Below are 22,067 nucleotides of genomic sequence, written 5' to 3' on the forward strand. Positions count from 1 at the left end.
TAATAATTCTAAAATAATGAGATTAAAAATAGATTTAATTACATTAAATATTACTAAACTATTATGACCACTAATTTCTATTTTTATAGAAATAGTTTCATATATAACATCTTTAAAAGAAAATGAATGTCCATCTTTTATTTCTACATGCACAAGTTTGATTTTCTTAATTAAGAATATATCTTATTTTTTAACAAAGTATTCATCTATAAAACAGGCCAAGGCTCCTGAATCCAACAAAGCTAAGACTTTGTGATTTTTTAGTCCTAAACAAACTTCTATTATAAAATAAGGTAAAAGATCTGAGAAGAAAATAGGACTTTTATTAGATATTATACATGATTTCAGTCGTATCGTTCCTATTGTAGCTAGAGCAACTCATTTTTTGACACATTGTCTTCTTTGGTAATTGTGCTTCTCACTTTATAATTACGTTGTTTCTTTGGATAATATTGAGCAATGTGCCTAGCTTCTCCACAATATAAGCATGAGTCCTCTTGACACCATCAACTATTTTCTTTCTTTGTGAGGAATTTAAAACGTACTATATCAATTTGCATTGGTTTTGGCCTTGATGAATAAGTTTCTAAAAACTTAGGAGTTGCAGTCATTATTTGATTTATTCTTCTTTAGCCAAATCTTTGTTCTTGATGTCTTTCAAATAATCAATTATCATATGCAATAGCTTAAGTAATAAATTTTTTTAAAGATTCTACCTTTGGTATTATCAATAACAAGTCTTTGACATTATCCTTCAACTCATATTGAAATTGATTAATAAGTACTTTATTATTCTAGTCCAGGTTACAAGCAAGGTTTTGGAATTCAATAGCATGTATAGTGGCCAATTGTGATCCTTGTCGTAAAGATATGAGCTTGGTTTTTGTTACTCTTTCTTGATGATTTTCTTCGAATGTGGCCATAAATACTTCTAAGAATGAATTCAAATCATAAAGGAATTGTGAATCTTTTTCCATTAAACATGCAAACCAAGACACGACACTTCTTGATAGAAGTGTGCCTATGATTCAACTTGAGTAAATCCATTGGGATATTGGAAAAGATGCTACTTTAAATAGAGCTTGATTTGTTGCAAAAATCTTTGAAATATTGATCTTGTTCCATCAAACTTCTTAGGCATACTAATCCTTGTCTCCATCATACTTGTAGAAGTAAAATTCCCTGGATTTGGTTGTGAGGTCGATTTACTTGCTTCTTTCAATTACACAACTTCTTATCGCAGACTCTGAACTTCTTCCATAGGCATAGGTATGGTACTTCTATAATTCACATTGAAAATACATGAGATTTCTACTCTTAGAGTATTGATAAGCTCATGAAGATCTATAATAGTTCCAAATCTATTCTCACTTCTATTAAAAATAGCATCCATAATCTTTTCTTTTATTGACAATTCAAACAAATTCAAAAAGTTAAATTAGAAGAAGGTAATCCGTAACCTCTAATAAAAATTTCCACAAAGGGGGATAATTTATTCTTTTTAAGGAAAAGATGAGTGTTAGAAAATATGATTTTTTTTGTTTAAAAGTGGATGGTTCGCAACCTTCAAAATATAACAATAAAAGTGAGATAATTCACTCACTTCTAAAATAAGATAAAAATAATTAGTTAGTATTCTTGTCAAATTTTCAAGGACATGAATTTCAAAGAAAGAAAATCCTCAATACACTCTTGTGTCTCTGAAAGGAACTAAAAAGTTAATCAAAAATAATATAATATTAAACTAGAATAGCTATTGCCAAAAACAAGAAGACTAAAAAGTCTTGAAACAAGACTAAAGACTAAAAAGGCATTGATAAGAATGAAGAAGGCTTCACTCTTATCTCTATATATACTTTTAACTAAGAAGTATGTGGCAATGTTCTATAGGACCTCCAAAACGTATTGACTTTATAAGACATGTATCTTAACGTTGTCATGTTGTAACACGAGTATACAGTGAAAATAAAAAGAAAGGGGAATTTTATTAATATTCAGTTACCTCGAATATTGGAAGCATCGACCAACTCCAGTACAAATACTGAGTGGTCAGGTTCAGTCACTCCGTTACAGTCAGCCGGGGCATACTGAAATGCTCTGTTCGATTCCAATAACGGGAGTCAGCAGGAAGAGAAGGACCAATTCACACGACGGGTTCGAGGAGCCAATTGGATCCAATTTCGATAATCCAATCCGGGTCCTCTTATCCAATATGAGACCTGAATTGGCCGGTCAACCCAATGCAATCTAATTACGGGAAATCCAAGTCTTACTACGGGTCTTAGCCAATCTGACGCGAGGACCAATTTGACCCAATTACGGGAACATCCAGGTTACTACGGGCATCTTTCCCAATATAGGACCTAAATTGGTCGGGCGACTCAATGTGGTCCCGATTACGGGGTTCAATTCTGTTTCAGGCTGTCCTGTTCTCTGTGCCGTTTCAGGGAACGTTGTTTTCGGTAAATGGATTTTTTAAAGGTAAAAACGGAGGAGAAAGCTTGACGGCGAGAGCCAATTTCGGATCCAAGCTTGAGGTGGGAGCCAATTCCGGATCTAAGACAAAAGATTGAAGAAATTCAGAGGATAAGGTTAGGAGGGATATAGTTTTGAGGAAGGAGGTTTTTTTTTCGGGGAATCGGGGGGGGGAAGCTAGTTTTCAAGCTTCTGCAAGGTTACCAATTCGGTTTTCATTAGAGGTTTTTTTGAAGATCAAGGGAATTAGAGAGAGGAGCTTCATGCTTCGGGTCGGGGAAGGAAAGACATAGAATTTGGATTTTTCTTCTTCGTAGAGTTTTGGGAAGACTGAGGCAATCGCTGCTGAAGTCAGTGTTGTAATGGTGAATTGGGATTTTTAAATGAAGTGGGTTTGAATACTCTTGACTGTTTTGTAAAATCGAGTTACGTCTGTGATTGAAGGATTAAAGGGGTGTCTATAGGATTGAGTATGCGGAGTGAATGAAATTTATTGGGTTAATCTAACAGGACAGTCAGTGGATACAAGATCGTAAGTACAAGGAGGTATTGAAGATTAACAGTTTGGGTTGTTCGGGGTTCTCTGTAACGTCTAGAGACCTATCGGCTGGGACAAAAAAAAAGACTTCGACAAGCATTCGAAGAGCATCCGTATAGATTTACGGTACATTACTGCAGTCGTTTATATTTCAGCAGTCAAAAACTGATAGACTGCTTGACTATCGGCAAATCTCCATACTACCTTCTACAGCCAGACGCCTGGCACGTTCTCGAGCAAGAAAGCATGTAATACGACATAAGTGGTGAACCCGACGTGAAAGCTTGAGGTAGAAGGTATTTGATTTTGGTTGATTTTATCTTTATTTTTATGGAAAACGAAAATAAAAATTTTGAAGGATTTTTGAGAGAAGTTTCTGGTGGGGAGTCTTCTAAAGGACAAGGTATGCACATGGATCCGTCTATTGCTAGTTTGTTTCAAGCCTTCTCATTGTCAATGCAGCAACAACAAAGCAATGATCGAAAGAAAGCTTTGGCAACCAAAGCATTGCAAGCAGTGGTCAATAAAATTGATCAATTTGATGGGACGAATATTTCAAGGTATTTAAGATGTTATGTTCGTGAAATGGAATTAAATCGAGTTTCTGAGAAGAAAATGGTTGCAGTATTTGGACTTGCCACGATACCGGAGATAAGGAACCACATTACATCGATTATGGATCGTTGTGGGAATTCATGGGAGGATTTTTCACATGCATTGAAAGACGAATATTTCTTGGAAGATGCTGATCGCGTTACTAAGAAGCTGTTTCTGGGATGGATTGAACGGCCCAATAAGAATTTGCAAGCAACAGAGCTACCAAGGGAATTTGAGAGGCAGTACTCTCAATTATCGAAGGTAGAAAAATTGACATTGGAGCCGAACAAAGTTGATCTATTTCTTCAAGCTGCTGATGGAGAATTGCAAGAGAAATTAGAACCCCTTCTTCAAGACAAAGAAGAAGATGAAGGATTGAGAACGAAGTGGAAGAACGTTGAAGATGCGGTGGGGTTGCTTACAAAAAAAGAAAGGAGGAAGGATAGGAGCAATATTCCGAAAACAGTACAAGCATCCAAAGCTCCAGTAAGTACAACACCACCGACAATGCCTACAGTTCAACCTTCGACATCCTTGTCAAAGAAAGCAGATATGGGTATGGAAGAAATTATACGAGGAATGCGAGATCTTCAAATCAAATTGGCAAGACTTGAAGAGAATACTTCTATAAACAATTCGAAGAATGTTTCAAAACAAGGATATGTACAAAGATGCATTTGGTGTGATGATGCTTCACACACTAGAAAAGATTGCAATGAATTTAATAATATGATACGGCAGGGAATTATTTACTGGAAAGATGGGAAGATAGCATTGAAAGATAGGGAGGATCTTCTTCAAACCAATTTTGGCAAGGGAGGAATGAGAGCATTGGTTCAAGATTACTTAAAAGAGCATGAAACAGTAGTACGAGAAAGTGCAAGTTATGGTGCTAGAGTAGATGATGAAATTGGTGGAAGTACGAAAACTAGTGAGTTTTGGGCTTCTGCCGTTTCTACAATGCAAGAAGGGAAATTACCTCGAGAAGCGTTATTGAGAACTGTAGCTACAATACGAGGAAGAACAGGTTGGGAGGATCCTGTTGAGTCTCTTTCAGTTCATGCATATATTGCTAAGAGCCAACATGAAGCTTTGATGGAAGAAAAAAGACGAGGAAATTTTGATGATACTAGAGAAGGAAATTCTTTTAAGAGGCAAACTCGAGGAGACAAGGCTCGAGAGGCAGCTTCACAAGAATTGCCTGTAAAGGATACCTCAGCATCATTGGGAGAAAAAACAATGGAGACAAAAGATAAGGGCAAATCAATTGCTTATAAGCTACTTTCTGACATTGAAGCGGCAACAAATTTGAAAGGGGTGTTGGAAGAACGTATATTAAACGCTAAGGTGGAATTCACATTGAAAGAAGTCTTGGAAATTGCAAAGAAGGAGTTTCATGATGTTATCATTGACAGCATTAAGCGAAAGAGGCAATTAATGAGTGAAACTGGAATGAGTCATGCTATTGATGCAAGAATAAGTAGAGATGAAGAAGAGGTTGATATTGGTTACAAGCAACCAACAAATGAAAAGAATGGGTACAATCAGCGAGTACGTTTCGAAGATTCTAGTGACAAGGAAATGGAAACTTTGAGCCATTATACTCGAAAGCATTGGGCAAGGGCAACTACTGAGGTATTGGTGAAGGTAGGAGATATAGAAGAACCAATAGTTGCCTTGGTGGACCATGGTTCTGAAATAAATCTCATGTCTAAAGATCTTTATAAGAAGCAAAAATGGCCAATTGATATGGAACATGGATGGGCAATACGAGCAGCTAATAACACACGAGGCGAATTATATGGAGCTTGTCCAGATGTCAAAATTTGGATTGGGGATGTTGCGACGGAGCAACATTTCTTCATTCAAGATACAACGTCTTATCCGTTGATTTTAGGACAACCTTATATCACGGCAACATGGATGGAAACAAAGGTACTTGACGATGGTTCTGCTTATGCAAGGGTACGGAGCGAAGATGGGAGGAAAGCTGTATAATTTCTAACAGTACCTCCTAACCATGAACGGAATCGAGATAGGTTGAGGGAGAAACCATTGCCAAAGATTGTTGAAGGATTTAAGGATTTTGGGGAGGTACCACTGTAAAGCGAGATTATGGAGGTACAAAAGAGGAGGTATTCTCGCGAGATGAAGGTGCCTTTGATGCGAGTTTTATTGGTATATTGGAGAATGGAAATATTATGTATAAGAAAGTTGATGATTTTAAAAGAAAAGAAAGAAAAAGATTATATGATATTGAAGGACAGTTATGCAAGATAGGTACATTGCAAGATGATGAGAGGATTTTGGGTGTTTATGAAGAAAATGGACTGGGAGATTCATTGGAATTGATTACATCTATTGGGTTAGGGGATAATGATAAGATTGTTGAGATTCATTCGAGAGAGGTTTATACCATGCTTGAATCTTTTCAAGGACCAGAAGTCACAGTAGAGACGAGATATAAAACGGCAGATAAGAAGGTAAAGCCTGTTGCCGGACCATTACCAGAGGATTCTAAAGAACAAATGGGAGAAGCATCAAAAGAAGCAAGTTTAAGAGATCCAATGAGTATTGGACATCAGTTTACTGAAGAGACTTTTGAAGAATTGAAGATTGGTTCTGATGGTTCTTTATTGCCGGAGGAAATTACTTGCTTCAAAAAGATGTTGGCTAAACAAGGTAGATTGTTTGCCTTCGAATCTCATGAAATTGGGTGTGCGGATCCAAATATTATAACACCTATGGTTATCTTCACTGTACCGCATGTACCTTGGAATCTAAGACCGATTCCAGTACCGAGGGCACATTTACCTAAATTGGTGGAACTATTGAAAGAAAAGATAAAGATGAAAATATTAGAACCTTCATTTGCGCCGTATTCTAGTCGATGGTTTACGGTACCTAAGAAGAATGGGTCACTACGGTTTATTCAAGATATGCAGCCGGTGAATGCTGTAACTGTCAAGAATGCAGGAATTGGACCTATTGTGGATGAATTTGCTGAGGCGTTTGCTGGAAGGGCGATCTATTCAATGGGTGATTTGTATTCAGGTTATGATCAATTTCAATTTACCGAAGGAAGTAGAGATATGACAACGATGAGGACACCGCTTGGATTGGTTAGAATGTGCACTCATCCTCAAGGTGCGACCAACTCAGTTGTGCATATGATGAATGGGATGAATAAGGTATTGAGAGATTTTATTTCGGAAAAGACTATGCCTTTTCTGGATGATGTTCCTATAAAAAGGTGCAGAGAAGGAGACAAGGATGAAACTTTAGATCGGAGGGGGTGTCGCAGATATGTTGTTGATCATATACAAGATTGTGAAAAGATTTTAACTCGGCTTGGAGAAGTTCATCTTACATTATCGGGTATGAAGTCCGTATTTGGAGTGCGAGAGGTTGTAATTGTTGGACATTTATGCGGATCTTACGGAAGAAAACCAGATCCGACTAAAGTTGATGCAATTGGAAAGATGAAAGAGGATTGTGGTTCTTTAACAGAGGTTCGCAGGTTTTTGGGTGCATGTATATTTTATCGAATCTAGATCCCTCATTTTGCTCACATAGCGGATCCATTATATGAACTGTTACGCAAAGGTTACCGATTTGAATGGAAAGAAAGGCATATTCAGGCAATGCAAAGATTGAAGAAATTATTGATGTCACCTCCAATATTGAGGAAGGTTGATTATAAGTGCAATAGACCAGTGATTCTTACTGTAGACGCTAGTCCAATTGCCGTTGGATGGGCGGTGGGTCAAGATGATTCGAATGGGAGTAGATTTGCAGTTCGATTTAGGGCTAAAGTTTTAAGTATTCGTCAGCGTGCATATTCGCAAGTCAAAAGAGAACTTTCGGGAGTTGTTTCGGCTATGAAAGCTGAAAAGGACTATTTGATTGGGGCAGTAGTAGTAATTGAAACAGATTGCTTGCCATTGCTTGGAATGATTATTAACTGTTCAACGCCAGATATTGCAATGTTGAGATGGATTGCTTATATTAAGTCACTAAATCCAGAATTTAAGTATATCACTGGAAAGGACAATTTAGTAGCAGACATGCTATCTCGAGCAAGATACGAGAGGGAGGACGAAATGGTTGAAGACATTGATGATGTCGGATTGAAATTCTATTCAATATCAAATCTCAACAGAGAAGACAAGCTATTTCTTGAAGAATCTTATGAAGGAGAATTATTGGATATTGGTCATTATTTGAATACCTTGTCTAAGCAGGGGAATTGGTCTACAGAAAAATTCAAACAAATAAGAAAAAAAGCATATGGATTTTTACTTCGAGATGGATTCTTATGGAAGAGACCGAAGAAAGGAATTGGGATGCCACAACGAGTGATAGGCAAAAGGGAAGAAAAACTAAAATTATTAAAGGAGTTTCATGATAGTTTATGGGCAGGGCATAGAGGAATCTGGGCTACTTTTGCTAAACTCAAGGAACGATATTGGTGGAAAAATATGTATCGAGATGTGCTCTCATTTGTAGAGTCATGTGAAATCTGTCAATCGTATTCTAATATCCGACATCGAGATAGTCTTCATCCTACGTATCCTCTGGCTATTCATTTTAAATGGGTTGTTAATTTGGTTATTATGCCGGTTGGGTTATGGCAGATGAGATATTTGGTTTTAGCTCGTGAAGATTTATCAAATCAAGTAGAAGGAAGAGCATTGAGGACAAAATCTACAGAGGGGATTTGTAGGTTTTTGCTTGAAGATGTCATTTGCCATTACGGGTGCGTAGGAAAAATCACTACAGATCGTGGAGAATTAAATGCACAAGAAGCTCGTAAGTTCTTTGAAAAATGTGGAGTTAAACTATCACTGACTACTGCTTATAATCCGAAAGGGAATGCAAAAAGCGAACGTGGTCACCCGTCGATTGTGAAAGCATTGGTTAAAGCTTGTAATGGGAAGGTTAAAGAGTGGCCACGGCTTTTGTCATTTGCATTATGGGCTGATCGAACAACACATAGTTCGGTGACAGGATATATGCCGGTAGAACTTATGACAGGTCAAAAACCAATTATGCCGATTGAAGAAAAGGTACTTACTTGGAGTATGCTACCATGGGAAGATGGATTGACAAGAGAAGAACTTCTGGCTATTAGGATTCGACAATTGGAGCAAAGAACGGAAGATGTCCAGATAGCATTGGAAAGGTTAAAAAGAGCAAGGTTACAAAACAAGGCGCGATTCGATAAGCAACATCGATTGAGACCAAAAGCAATCGAGGAAGGTGACTGGGTACTTGTTTATGACAATAGTCTGGATAATCAACATAGTACTTTGCGGAAATTTTCAAAACGTTGGTTTGGACCATATGTTGTAACAACTGTTCATGATAATGCGACTTACTCATTACGGGAGTTAGATGGTACAAAATTGAAAATACCAATTGCAGGGAAGCGAGTAAAAATATTTAAACGAAGACATGCAGAGATGAATATGGAAGACCTTAATGAAGGTACAGAGATTCCGCAGCAAGAAGATGAAAGTGATATGGATAATGAAGGTGACGAAGACGAACTGGACAAAGACGTAGGGGATATATTCTGAATCAAACAGCAATTGGGTAAATTGGTGCATACCGGAGGATGCACAGGTTCAGAGGGGGTGGATGTCGTGTTGTAACACGAGTATACAGTGAAAATAAAAAGAAAGGGGAATTTTATTAATATTCAGTTACCTCGAATATTGGAAGCATCGACCAACTCCAGTACAAATACTAAGTGGTCAGGTTCAGTCACTCCGTTACAGTCAGCCGGGGCATACTGAAATGCTCTGTTCGATTCCAATAACGGGAGTCAGCAGGAAGAGAAGGACCAATTCACACGACAGGTTTGAGGAGCCAATTGGATCCAATTTCGATAATCCAATCCGGGTCCTCTTATCCAATATGAGACCTGAATTGGTCGGGCGACTCAATGTGGTCTAATTATGGGAAATCCAGGTCTGACTTCGGGTCTTAGCCAATCTGACGCGAGGACCAATTTGACCCAATTACGGGAACATCCAGGTTACTACGGGCATCTTTCCCAATATAGGACCTAAATTGGTCGGGCGACTCAATGTGGTCCAGATTACGGGGTTCGATTCTGTTTCAGGCTGTCCTGTTCTCTGTGCCGTTTCAGGGAACGTTGTTTTCGGTAAATGGATTTCTTAAAGGTAAAAACGGAGGAGAAAGCTTGACGGCGAGAGCCAATTTTGGATCCAAGCTTGAGGTGGGAGCCAATTCCGGATCTAAGACGGAAGATTGAAGAAATTCAGAGGATAAGGTTAGGAGGGATATAGTTTTGAGGAAGGAGGTTTTTTTTTCGGGGAATCGGGGGGGGGGAAGCTAGTTTTCAAGCTTCTGCAAGGTTACCAATTCGGTTTTCATTGGAGGTTTTTTTGAAGATCAAGGGAATTAGAGAGAGGAGCTTCATGCTTCGGGTCGGGGAAGGAAAGACATAGAATTTGGATTTTTCTTCTTCGTAGAGTTTTGGGAAGACTGAGACAATCGCTGCTGAAGTCAGTGTTGTAATGGTGAATCGGGATTTTTAAATGAAGTGGGTTTGAATACTCTTGACTGTTTTGTAAAATCGAGTTACGTCTGTGATTGAAGGATTAAAGGGGTGTCTATAGGATTGAGTATGCGGAGTGAATGAAATTTATTGGGTTAATCTAACAGGACAGTCAGTGGATACAAGATCGTAAGTACAAGGGGGTATTGAAGATTAACAGTTTGGGTTGTTCGGGGTTCTCTGTAACGTCTAGAGACCTATCGGCTGGGGCAAAAAAAAAAGACTTCGACAAGCATTCGAAGAGCATCCGTATAGATTTACGATACATTGTTGCAGTCGTTTATATTCCAGCAGTCAAAAACTGATAGACTGCTTGACTATCGGCGAATCTCCATACTACCTTCTACAGCCAGACGCCCGGCGCGTTCTCGAGCAGGAAAGCACATAATACGACAATGTAGAAAGCAAGTTTCCTATATATGGCCACATAGTTAACTTCTTCCGCAAGCTATCAACATGTGGTTAACTTATTGACCAAGTTTCTATCCTATCAATCAATTACAAATATATATAAAGTCAAAACAATATCTACAAAGCTTCTAGGAAGCTTTTTTAGAAGATATTATGAAATTAACCTATTTTTATCTACTTCTACCTAATCATATAGATATTTATTAGAGTACCTATATATATCCATAACAATCATTGAACCAATATATATATGTATATATATATATATATATATATAGAATTAGCCAATCATTATAATCTATATTTATATATTAGTATTATTTTTCTCTATATTATAAAATTTTAAAATAAAAATTCCATAGAACTATTCAAATGCAATATTTTTTAATTTTCAAGAGTATTTTCAACTGCAAAATGGTTGATAAATGAATATAAAATATAAAAATATATTAAAAATAATAATTCTAAAAGGGTCATGGAAATGGTCTTCAGAAACTCCAAAATATTTTGGAAATGTGTTTTGATTGAAAACTATTTAAATTTTGCAAGTATTTGTGAGATTTGAAATCGTTTCTTGCAATGCACATTGGTCGAGTTGCGTTGAGATGGACGGGTTTAGGTCGGGTCATGGGCCTGCTTTGTTCTTTCTGTTGAACCAATACACTCGACGGCGATGAGATAGGCGGTGATAGGGGCATGCGGACGTGAGACGCAAGATTGTTCACAGGATTCGTGCCCCACAACTGGCATAGCGAGCTGTTGAGGAAATTGGTTGGCGAATTGTCGGGAATTTTGCGGAATTATCAAGAGAATTGGAGCCTCTGCGGGAGTCCTGGAAGCGTGGCGTCTGCCTTGTTTTGAAGGATTTTTGAAGGTCACGTTGGACTCAGATCTGAGGCTTGGTTCAGTTTTAGGTCTGGCCTTCTTCGGAAGGAGTTAAGATTAGGGTTTGTGGAATTGAAGGAATCTGAGGAATTGGTACCTCAAAGAGGCTTGTGGACGTATTCTATCGTGGAGACATGAAGTCTATGCCGGATGGTGGAGGTGGAGGTGAGGAGGTGGTAGAGAAAAGTGCTAGGCAAAGGCTGGAATCGACTGAGTCGAAGAATGGCTCGAAATTGAACGGGAATGATAGCAGTAGGAGTGGCAAGCACTTGAGGATGATATCGAACTGGTCGAGGTCGAGCAACAAGAAGAGAAGAAGGGCAAGTACTGTTAGCTCGGGATCTTCAAGTGAGGAGGAGGACACGGACTGGAGTACATCTGTAGGGCCTTCGTCCGATTCTGATGATGACGATGTTAGGAAATCGAGGAAGAGGCGAAGATCTGCTCTTAAAAAGAGTGGGCTCAGAAGTTCGGATGAGTCGTCGTCGGATGACTCAAGTTCAGAATCAGAAGATATAAGCCGGTATGATCTGTTTTACCTGAAAAAACAAGCAGGAATCAATGTACATATTGAATTTATTCTTGAGGGACGGAACACGATGACTTACGATTGCTTGCCTGGTTCTCTGACGATATTTCGTGAATGTAGACCTTACTTAATAGGATAGTTATATCTGGACTATGGAATAATACTTTCTGTTATGATTATGTCCATCCTTGCAGCAAGCACAAATCATCAGGAAGTCGAGGAAAGAAATCAGGGCGTAGGAAAGAAAGGACGGGTAGTAAAGTTAAGTCAAAGGAGAGGAGATCACATCGGAGTGGTAATTCGAGGGACAGGGATATTGAGTCAGTTTCAAAAAAGACAAAAGATAGGACGAAGAGTAGAGATAAGGTGGAAAGTAGGCATAAGGACAGACGCAGTAAGCATAGGAAAGAGGAAGGCAAGAAAAATTCGAAAGACAAAGTGGAAGAGGTTGCTCCTTCTCCACAAGAGGGTTTTATCATATCTAAAATCTCGCGAACGCCTCTTCAGGTACGTTTCGATATCAAATTTGGTTCTTATATGATTGGCACATGCTCTTTTTGTATCAGTTGGATTAAACATTTAAGGTTGAGCATACAATACATACTCCGATTTTCGGGTGGCATCAACTTTCTTGATAATCATGTGTTGTGTAGTTGAGTACATCATATCGTTGCTTTAATGCCTATTCACATGTTGACTTTCTAAGGACCAAACATTTTCAGCGTCGTTCGATGTATTTACAAATATGGTGCACTTACAAAACTGAAGCTTATCATATCTCCTGCTTGAATATTACTTAGGAAAAAATGGATGCCCAAGAAAAGCAGAAGGCACTGATCAGGCACAACGCAGAAATGGCCAAGGTTCACATCTATCTTCGTTCCCTGTGTGTGACCTGTTGTCCGAGCGTCTGTTCAGTGAAATTTATTGAACAAATATCTTTTTAGGCTCGTAATCGCTTTGAGTGTTTCAGGCAAGGCTAGCAAGCGGAGACATGCAGAGAGCAAGAGAAGAACAAGCAGAAATGCAGCGGTTGTATGGTGCAGTTGATTGGAGGTAAAATATACATTTTAGTCATTGCGACGGCTAAAATTTTCATGATTATTTGGATCAAGGATAATGATTGGCAAGTTGTAATTCCAATCCTTGCTTCTGAAGCGACCATTTTTAATATACTTGGCATTTGGTGGTGGATCAAGTGTATTTTTTGTTTTTAGGCCGTTAAAGGAATGAGTGGTGATTTATGCTTGTGTACTATTAGGATTCTAGCAGTTCAGATTTTACGGACAAATTTTTTGAATCAGTACTTATATCAGGGTTGGTGGTTCTGAGCCATGCAGGGCCAGAAAAAAACTTCGGTCAGAAAAGAAGGTATTCTTTGACCTAGAGAGCTAGGTTTAAACTCTATGTTCTGGATGAATACATTGAACAGCACCGATTTTTTTTATGTCATGAACGTTGACAATTTGTCATGCCACGGGTTGCCCTCTGTGTAACTATATTGCTTCAAAATCTCATATTTATATTCGCTTCTGGAATTGAGTCGTTTTGCGGCCTTTGTTATTCTTTGGTCAAGTTAATTATGAGGGCTAATATTAGCACTTCACTTACGTTCCTGTCCAATCCTTTTCTTGTATAGAAACTTTGATTACTGTTAGGCTCCGGCTAAGGTGGAAGTCATGGGCTACAACCGAAGACTGCTCCAACAAGAGGTTGACGCTTCTTTGTTATGTATATGCAGAGATTGGAGAGAACTATTGCAGCTGGAAATAAGCTCGCCAATATTGAAGAGCGTGAGATTGCACGCATGGATGCATTCCGTGTTGCGGTAAGTTTTCCATTTAGCTTTATGTCCTACGAGCTTGTTCTTTAGAGGTACAGATTATTTTTCCTATGCTGCCAAGTCTTCTGGTTGTAAGGGTCATTTGAGAGTACGTACATACCGTGTCATCCCAGTTTGTCTGAGAGAACTGGTACCATCTTCTTGACCAAGGAAGCGGCGTGTGTGGGTTGGCTTGAGAATGGGCATGGCAGTTAGGGTTGCCAACAGCAGAAGCACAACGCCAGGCAGAGTGGAGAGCTGAGGCTACACGAGCTCTGGCGGAACAAGAAGCGACTATGAGGGAGACCCCTGCGTCTCTTTTATCCGCCAAACCCATAAAGCATTCTGTCATTGGACCTCGCCTCCCTCATTGATTTTCAACACGAACCAGGGCACTTATGTATTTTCCTCCTGCTTATGGCCTCTTCAGTTTTGTAGTTTTCAAAATTGTAGCATGAGGACTTAGTATGTGAAGTTGCTTACTGTAGCTAGCAACAAGTACAAATAATTAGTAGAGATTGACCCTTTGAGACTAAGTTTAGTTTAGATACGTAGATGAACTTTTCTGCAGGCTAGTTGAGTATCTTGTTTGTCTGGTAACTTCTACCTTAAATGATCCTTAGCTGCAGAGGTTAGAGGTGGTTGAGCATAGCACTAATAAGATTAGGTTGTTAATGCACAGAGCTGCATGGCAGTGTAAGTTACAGTCTATGAACGTTGTTCACTACATTTTCTAAGAACGGGCACTACTATTCGAATGGGAGTAGTGCTGAGCAACGTACTCATTCTAGACGTCACCAATTTCAGGTTTTAGTCCGGATCTGTATAGCAGGGGTAGTCGGCGTGAAGACTTAAGATATCATGCAACAATTTCAAAAGTAAATTTTTCATTTACCAACTAGAAATACACGCTGTAAGCTTGCAGAGTGGATTTTTGGGTGTTCCACTTTCTCCCCTAACCAATTACAATTTTTCCTCTTCCTTCTTCCTCTGCAATCGAGGTTTCTTTCATTCGTTTTTATCCTCCTTTTCCCTGTGTCCTCCCAGAATGAGTTTTTCAACCTTGTGGGGAGTGAGATCAAATAATGGTGGTTAAAACATCGCGTGAAGTATTTGTTCAAGAATTCTAATTTGCAAATTGGTTACCTCAATGCACGGCTATATATTCTCTACGCCAGTAAGCAAATGTTTCACGACTATGAGCAAGGTCGTGTGAATGCTGATCTCCACAGATGGTTCTGGTGTGAGCATGAGTTCTTCGGGGTTCTGGATGGTGCAACAATCTTGTGAATTATGTGTGCTTTTTATTTTGTCTTTATATTTTGTTTTGAAATTATCCATTGATCTTCATATTCATATTAGTATTGTTTTTACATTAGTTTATATTGTGAAAACTAATTGTGCCTTCCATGCACGACATCAAAATTTCCTAACAATAATGAGGTTGTTAAGGTGTTACGCGTGTTGCTTTATTACAGTGGGTTCTCTGAAAATATCAAACATTTCATCCTCATATCATTTTGAACAAAAGAAGCCTTAAGAATTGAATGTTGTCGACGGTGTGAGCCTGGAACCGTCGATAAATGTGCACATGACCGTGGTGCTTATTACCACGGTTCCAAAGCACGCTCATCCTCCTCGCCTCAGGCAACTTGGCTACCGACCTCTCGGAGCTTTCGGAGCTTCGAATTCCACCATCCAGCCAAAACATTCCAGGTTAAGTTTACGTATTTATCAAGCTTTACAGACTGCTTGGCACCGATTGCGAGGCGGCCAGAAGTGGGCGGAGGAAGTCATGTTCAGCAATGCGGTTCGTCAGAAGGAACGGACCGGCAAATATGGCACCGCTCGCGACCAATATTTGCAAGTGCGTTCGATTTATCGCGTTATCCTTCTCTTCTAGTCTCTGCTTCTGTTGTACCGCACTTCAGATTCTGTGTAGAACTTGGTGTTCAGTTACGTCGAAATCATCCTTTCTTAGTAAAATTGACTGCTTATTGACTGTCAATATTTTCTGGGTTGCCAAAATCACCCTTCGTAAGTGCAAATTTCTGGCGAACGAGTTTCAATTTTCTGCTTTGTTGACAGCTGAAGCCTCTGCCGTGATGATTGTGAAACATATATCATTCACACAGCCATGGCGCAACTGAATTCATAATATTTTGTGTAGAATTTCCAAATTTTAAATCCTAAACCCTAAATTCTTCATTTCGTTTTTTATTTTAAAAAATTGTTCATTTGTTTGCCGACGTTAATCCTGTCATAATCATTCGCTGAGGAGGCATGCTGGCCATGTGCAGGACCTTGTAACGGAATTTCAACAAACTGTTCATGAAGGTTCGACTGGTGGTGCCATGTCTTTGCTCATTCTCAGATAACCTTATTCTGAAGCTAAATAATCAGCTGTGATAAATTTGGATGTTGAAGTTCATGTAATTTTCACATGTATAATTGCATTGGATCTTACTGTATTCTTTGGTCGAGTGCAGAAACTAAAGAGCAAGTAGTAGCGCATTTGGCCAACTTCGCTTACGATCCATTCAACTTCGAATATCTTCGCGCAGTATGTAAAAATGAATAATAAATATGAATACTAAACGCGTGGAAGCAATTAATTCTTACTTTTCCGTCTTTTGTTGTCTGATGCATTGAAGTAACATTCACTTAATTAGATTATGACTTGTACGCTACTTTTTACTCAACTTTGGTTGTTTCACAGCTCAACGTTCTGGACTTATTTCTAGACTGCTTGGCGGAGCCTAATGAGAAGCTTGTTGAATTTTCTCTGGGGGGAATCTGCAATTGTGTTGCTGGTGAGGTTTCGCATCCTTTTTGTTTGCTCTCCTTTCTGTAATCAACGCTGTTTTAAGTTGTCAATTGTCATCATTTCGTGCAATTTCCCTTTCTTTTACTATTTATAAATTTGTCAGGTTAATTTTAAGAAGTAGAATTCTATACATTCACTGCGCAGATTCCATGAATGCTTCCATTGTAGTGAAGAATGGTGGAATACCTCTGATTATTCAATGCTTATCAAGCCCTGTTGAGAATACGGTATGAATCTTTCTTTGACTGTCCGATAATTGTTCTATGAGCCAATCATTTCAATGCTATTTTTTCTTTCTATTTCACTTAGCATGCATTTCTATTTTGTAGTGTAGACTTTCGGAGAGAAATTTATTTTTTGTTAAACTTCACAACATCTGAGGTAGTTGATTGTTTGTTGGAATTGGCTGACTCAGGTTCTATCGGCTATTGCAACGTTATATTACCTCTGTAACCCTGCAACCAGAAAAGGTAATCGAATGTCGAACCACAGAACTATAACTAGATCTTTTTGGAGACATGGAGTGAACCTTTTGGCGCTGATGTCTCAACGTGACTGTGGTATTAACTTCTTCAATATCACAATGTTTTTGCAGAAATTTTGAAACCAGAGGTTGTGGATTGTATGAACAAGTACGCCAGTGCTGGTGATGTGAACAAAAAATTTAGCAACTTAGCGCACTCCTTTCTTGCTACCCACTTGAACGAAAGTTAGTCATGAGGTCATCAAATATGTCATCTGGCGAAAACACTTAGGCGCGATATTCTTGAATCAGTTAGCATTGATTGCCTGGACATCACCTATCTGTGCTTCGGTGCTTATTGTGAACTGCATGATACCGTTCATTGTAAAGGCTTTTTCAAGTGTGTCTTGTATGACCTTGAAATATTTATTGGAGCCTTTACTTCATACTTGTGAGGCAGCTCCTATCAACAATGGGGATATACTTTGGGAAGCTGCTTGATAGTACTTTGTGGGGAACCAAGACCCACAAGATACTCATGGTTGGACTTGATTCTGCAGGTACATAAGATCTTTCTCATCGTATCATTGGTTTTCTTTTTCATAAAATTAAGTCTATTTTACCACGGCACTAAAGAAATTACTGCAACAACATTGCGTTGATTTCTGCTGATGTCGAGCTCTGAGTGCTGATTTTACTGGATTCTTTGCTGGATGTTGTGCAGGAAAAACAACAATTCTTTACCAGCTGAAACTAGGACGTGAGGTAGTGACTATACCGACAATTGGCTACAACGTTGAAACCATTGAGTTAGGCAATATCAACTTATCAGTCTGGGATCTCGGTGGTTGGACAAATAATCCGTTTTGGATTTATTATCTTCCCGACGCAGTGGTATGTGTTTTATTCTTCGACGATGGAAACGTTGTTTTATGTGTTTGTAAGGACTACTGCTACTTATGTTGCAGGTCAATGATGTGGTCAACTGGTTTGTTCTTTCAGGGCTTGATATTTGTTGTTGACCTGAGCGACAACGAGAGGATGCATGAAGCTCGCGATAAACTTCACGCAGTATTGAGTGATGACAAAAATAACGTATGTTTGTTGGTTTTGGCAAACAAAATGGATAATCCAGAGGCAATGTCCATCTCTGAAGTCACCGTGGCACTTGATCTGCACGAAGTACAAGGCCGGAGTTATTTTGTGCAGGAATGTAGTGCAAGGACTGGACAAGGATTGATGGAAGGTCTGAAATGGCTTGCATCTGCAATTGGGCAAAAATATACTTAATTGCTTGCCGAAAACAGGAGTTAAAATGCTTTCAAACAGCCGAACTGCTGTTATTATCCCCCATGTGGGCATTTGTGTAGGTCTGAAAATGGTATATTCTAGTCTTCTTCCTCCATATTGAGCCTGTGTGAACAGGCCTAGTTACAGATTTGCCCTGCTCTGACTTGCAGACGTATCTTGTCTGCAATTACCTACGCACATATATTGCTCGTTGACTCTTTCGTACAGTCAGTCTTTGAATTATTCTGATGCCACTTTATTGTCCTTTTCATTTTAATAATTTGATGGGAATCCTCTGCTTGACTAAAGCTGTCTTGGACGCCATTAGTCCTTTTGAAGAATTATTAACTTCCATTTTATTTCAAAACCTGATCAGTAAATTGCATACTACAGAGCAGTGAAAATGCTTTGAGGTTGACTTATTGCATTAAGATTAGGTTTGTTTTGTAGATTGATATTTGCATTGATATGTTAAATGTTTTCTTTTGAGACTGTGTAGCTTTAAATCAACATTTCACTACTAATATAATTAAAATTTCTCAAATTTTTATCTTAATTTGTATATTAATTGAAAAACTTTTTTTCATGTCAGTTTTTTTGAATGGTAGAATTGAAAATCTAGCACAACATGCAAGAATATGAGAGTATCTATTATAATTAAGGACTACTTAAATCTAAAAATTACATTCTTATTAATTAATTCCATGATTTGAGTTCTTAAAGGGACTTGTAAGAGGGATGTTACCTGTGTGTTAGCAAGACATTAAACCCCCCCCCCCCTCCCCCTTCCCCCCAAACGTAACAAGCTACTACAACTTGTTTAGATGATAGTTGTCCTATTTGGAAATAATTAGAATTGGTCCCCATTGGCATGTTTGGTCATGCATCTAACCTTTAGATATTTCAAGATACTTGCTTGTTTATACTTAAAAATACACTTGTAGTATGATTTCTTGTAGAAGCTTTACATGATTGTACTTCTAATTTAAAGCCCCCAAAGTTATTATTTAGGCAAATCTTTTTTGGACATGTTGTACCAGCTTCACACACCCAGGAGAAGACCTACTAACTCAAGGGTGATGTCCCAACATCATGTCCCTTCTTAAAACATGAATTTTAACATATTTGATTAGATCATTTATTTTTCCAAAAAAAACAAGAATAATGAGTTTTCTTATTTTTTAAAAATTGAATGTTCTTTTTTATAATTCTAAAAAGTATAATAAATTAACAAAAAACTTTTTGGAATTAAAATCAATCCAATCCAATAAATATATAAGTATATGTATATATGTAAATCAATTTCACATCCTTATACTTTAATATAAAACAGTAAAACCAAGATTTACAGATTAAATTTAGTTCAAATAATTTAAAACAAAAATTAAATTTACAAAGAATAAAATGAATCCAATTTTAATTAATATTTTTTTAATTGATTTTTTTTAATAGTTTAAACATTTAAAACTTCATACTTTTAAAAATGTATATATATATATATATATATATATATATCAAATATCTAAAAATTAGAAATTAAACATTTCAATTAAATAAATAACAATATATATACATATATAAATATATGTATGAAACAGCTTAGATATGAAATAAAGACATAAAAAATCCTTCTTATTGGCCGAATATGGATGAACATAGATAAATGAGAAATGGATGGCACTGTGTGGTGATTTCGGTGCCCAATGGCACAAGATTTTACTAGAATACGTGTATACATACATATGTATATATATATAATGGATTTTTAGACTATACATAAAATTACTTAAAAATAATACACGCTAAAAAAAGTAAAAATTCAAAATTAACAAAAAAATACTAGTTAAAATTAAATTCAAAACATTTTATAATAATTATAAGTTAAAATTTCTTTATTTTTTATATATATATATATATATATATATATATACATGCATACATATACATGTGCATATAATTTATAAGTTTTTAATTTGTATTTTTTTAGATTTTTAATTTTTAAAACATCATATAAATTATTATAATAAAATCCTTATTAAGAATTATAATCTAAAAGTAGAATTCTGGATACATAGAACTTGTAGATAATTGTTTCAAAGTCTTTTATAAATTTGTGTTTTTTATAATAAAAAAGTATAAGTAATAATTTCTAAATAGAATAATTTATAAAATTAATAAATTTGTATTATATTATATTATTTTGTCTCTTGTTAACGGTCTATATGTTAATTAAATATCTAAAATGCATCTATATAAATAATATTTTTTTAAAACAAAATTACAAGCAAGTAGTATTAACTATAAGTTGTAGACATCTCTTGTTATATTATTTTTAATAATTGTGCAATCAACTCTTAAGATAGTAAAAACTAGTTGTATAAATAAATTTAGAACTTATAGCAAAATATATATATACTAACAAAAATAAATAAGAATGTTTTTTAAAAGTTACAAATTTACAATGGTGCTAAAATATATTATATAAACTAATAAAATATAATAAATAAGATTTTAGAGTGAGTTTTGGCTCTCTTCATTGCATATTAAAAAAAATACTATAAATACTATAAAATATTGATCTACTTGATATATTCAAAGTTTGTATCAAAATAAATCTTTATCAAGTATAAAATATACATGTACTTACACAAAAATTTATAAGATAATTATTTTAAAATTAAATATTAAATATATTTTGGATAATAAAATAAACTAACTCTTTAATTGTTAATTCAATTAAAATGTCATAAAATAATCTTTATATTTGTATTAAAATAAATATGAATTCATTATAATTGTATTAAAATAATCTTTAAAATTTCAAAAAAATATAATTTTTATTTAATAAAACTAAGCAAAGTATATGGTTCAATCCTTTTTTTATTTGTAGTAATGCATCACCAATCTTCTACATATTATATTTGTATAAAATTAATATCTAAATAATACCTAATTTATTAATATTACTTAATAAATTATACATCAAACATTTATATCATGCCTATCTTTATTAAAACATTACTACGGTCTCACTTCATGTGTTTGATATTATGAATATTGCTCAAGACGAATTGCACAATATTGAATGTGAATTCAAAAATAAATTTTATAACAAAAAGCTAAAATACTTTTAATACTTGCATCAACAACACGTTAAAAAATACTCAATAAAATCAATATAATCACAAATATTTATCATTACTACCAATCCATTCAAAATAATGACATAACATGTAATCATATAATGTTTGTAAGTTTCTTTTAAATAGTGTTTTATTAATAATTAAAATATTTAAAATATTTAAAATGTATATATATATATATATATATATCCAATTTATTATTTTCATACAAATATTAAAGACTGAGATGTAATTCTAACTCGAACTTTCCTGAAATTGTTAGAATCATTAGCAAACTGTGCAGAAAGTATGTTGTAGTTGGCAAAAGAATACAACAAGAGAATTATTATGACTTACAACATATGCACATCAAAATGTCATCAGTTACATAAAAATTTGGTGAGCCAAAATTTTATAAGTTTTCACCAATGTTATAAGTACCGATTTCTATTCATTCAAAAAGAATAAATTCCAAAAGCCCTTATTGAAATTAAAATTGGTGTACAACACTATGAAAAT

At 36.2% G+C, this 22,067-nt stretch overlaps 2 protein-coding genes across 3 annotated transcripts; both read left to right on the forward strand.

The window, feature by feature from the left end:
• Positions 1-11,363: 11,363 nt before the first annotated feature.
• On the forward strand, positions 11,364-14,751 carry LOC112286703 (uncharacterized). The gene is made up of 7 exons (XM_024528852.3): positions 11,364-12,018; positions 12,219-12,531; positions 12,825-12,887; positions 12,998-13,080; positions 13,365-13,395; positions 13,766-13,852; positions 14,059-14,751. Exons 1-7 carry the CDS (start codon positions 11,630-11,632, stop codon positions 14,218-14,220), a joined length of 1,128 nt encoding a protein of 375 aa, XP_024384620.1. The 5' UTR covers positions 11,364-11,629; the 3' UTR covers positions 14,221-14,751.
• Positions 14,752-15,396: 645 nt separating this feature from the next.
• On the forward strand, positions 15,397-18,734 carry LOC112286705 (uncharacterized). Of its 2 annotated transcripts, none has more exons than XM_090253158.1 (10): positions 15,397-15,713; positions 16,147-16,183; positions 16,336-16,409; positions 16,566-16,659; positions 16,818-16,900; positions 17,089-17,143; positions 17,269-17,305; positions 17,597-17,696; positions 17,861-18,030; positions 18,272-18,734. In XM_090253158.1, the coding sequence occupies exons 1-9, from the start codon at positions 15,438-15,440 to the stop codon at positions 17,885-17,887; spliced, it is 783 nt and encodes a 260-aa protein (XP_090109284.1). In that variant the 5' UTR covers positions 15,397-15,437; the 3' UTR covers positions 17,888-18,030; positions 18,272-18,734. The 2 variants fall into 2 exon arrangements, with proteins under 2 accessions (XP_090109284.1, XP_024384622.3); XM_024528854.3 differs by having other exon boundaries at positions 15,398-15,713; positions 18,139-18,734.
• Positions 18,735-22,067: the final 3,333 nt, after the last annotated feature.

This window comes from Physcomitrium patens, chromosome 9 (genome assembly GCF_059467195.1).
Source record: "Physcomitrium patens ecotype Gransden chromosome 9, ASM5946719v1, whole genome shotgun sequence".
NCBI lineage: Eukaryota > Viridiplantae > Streptophyta > Bryopsida > Funariales > Funariaceae > Physcomitrium > Physcomitrium patens.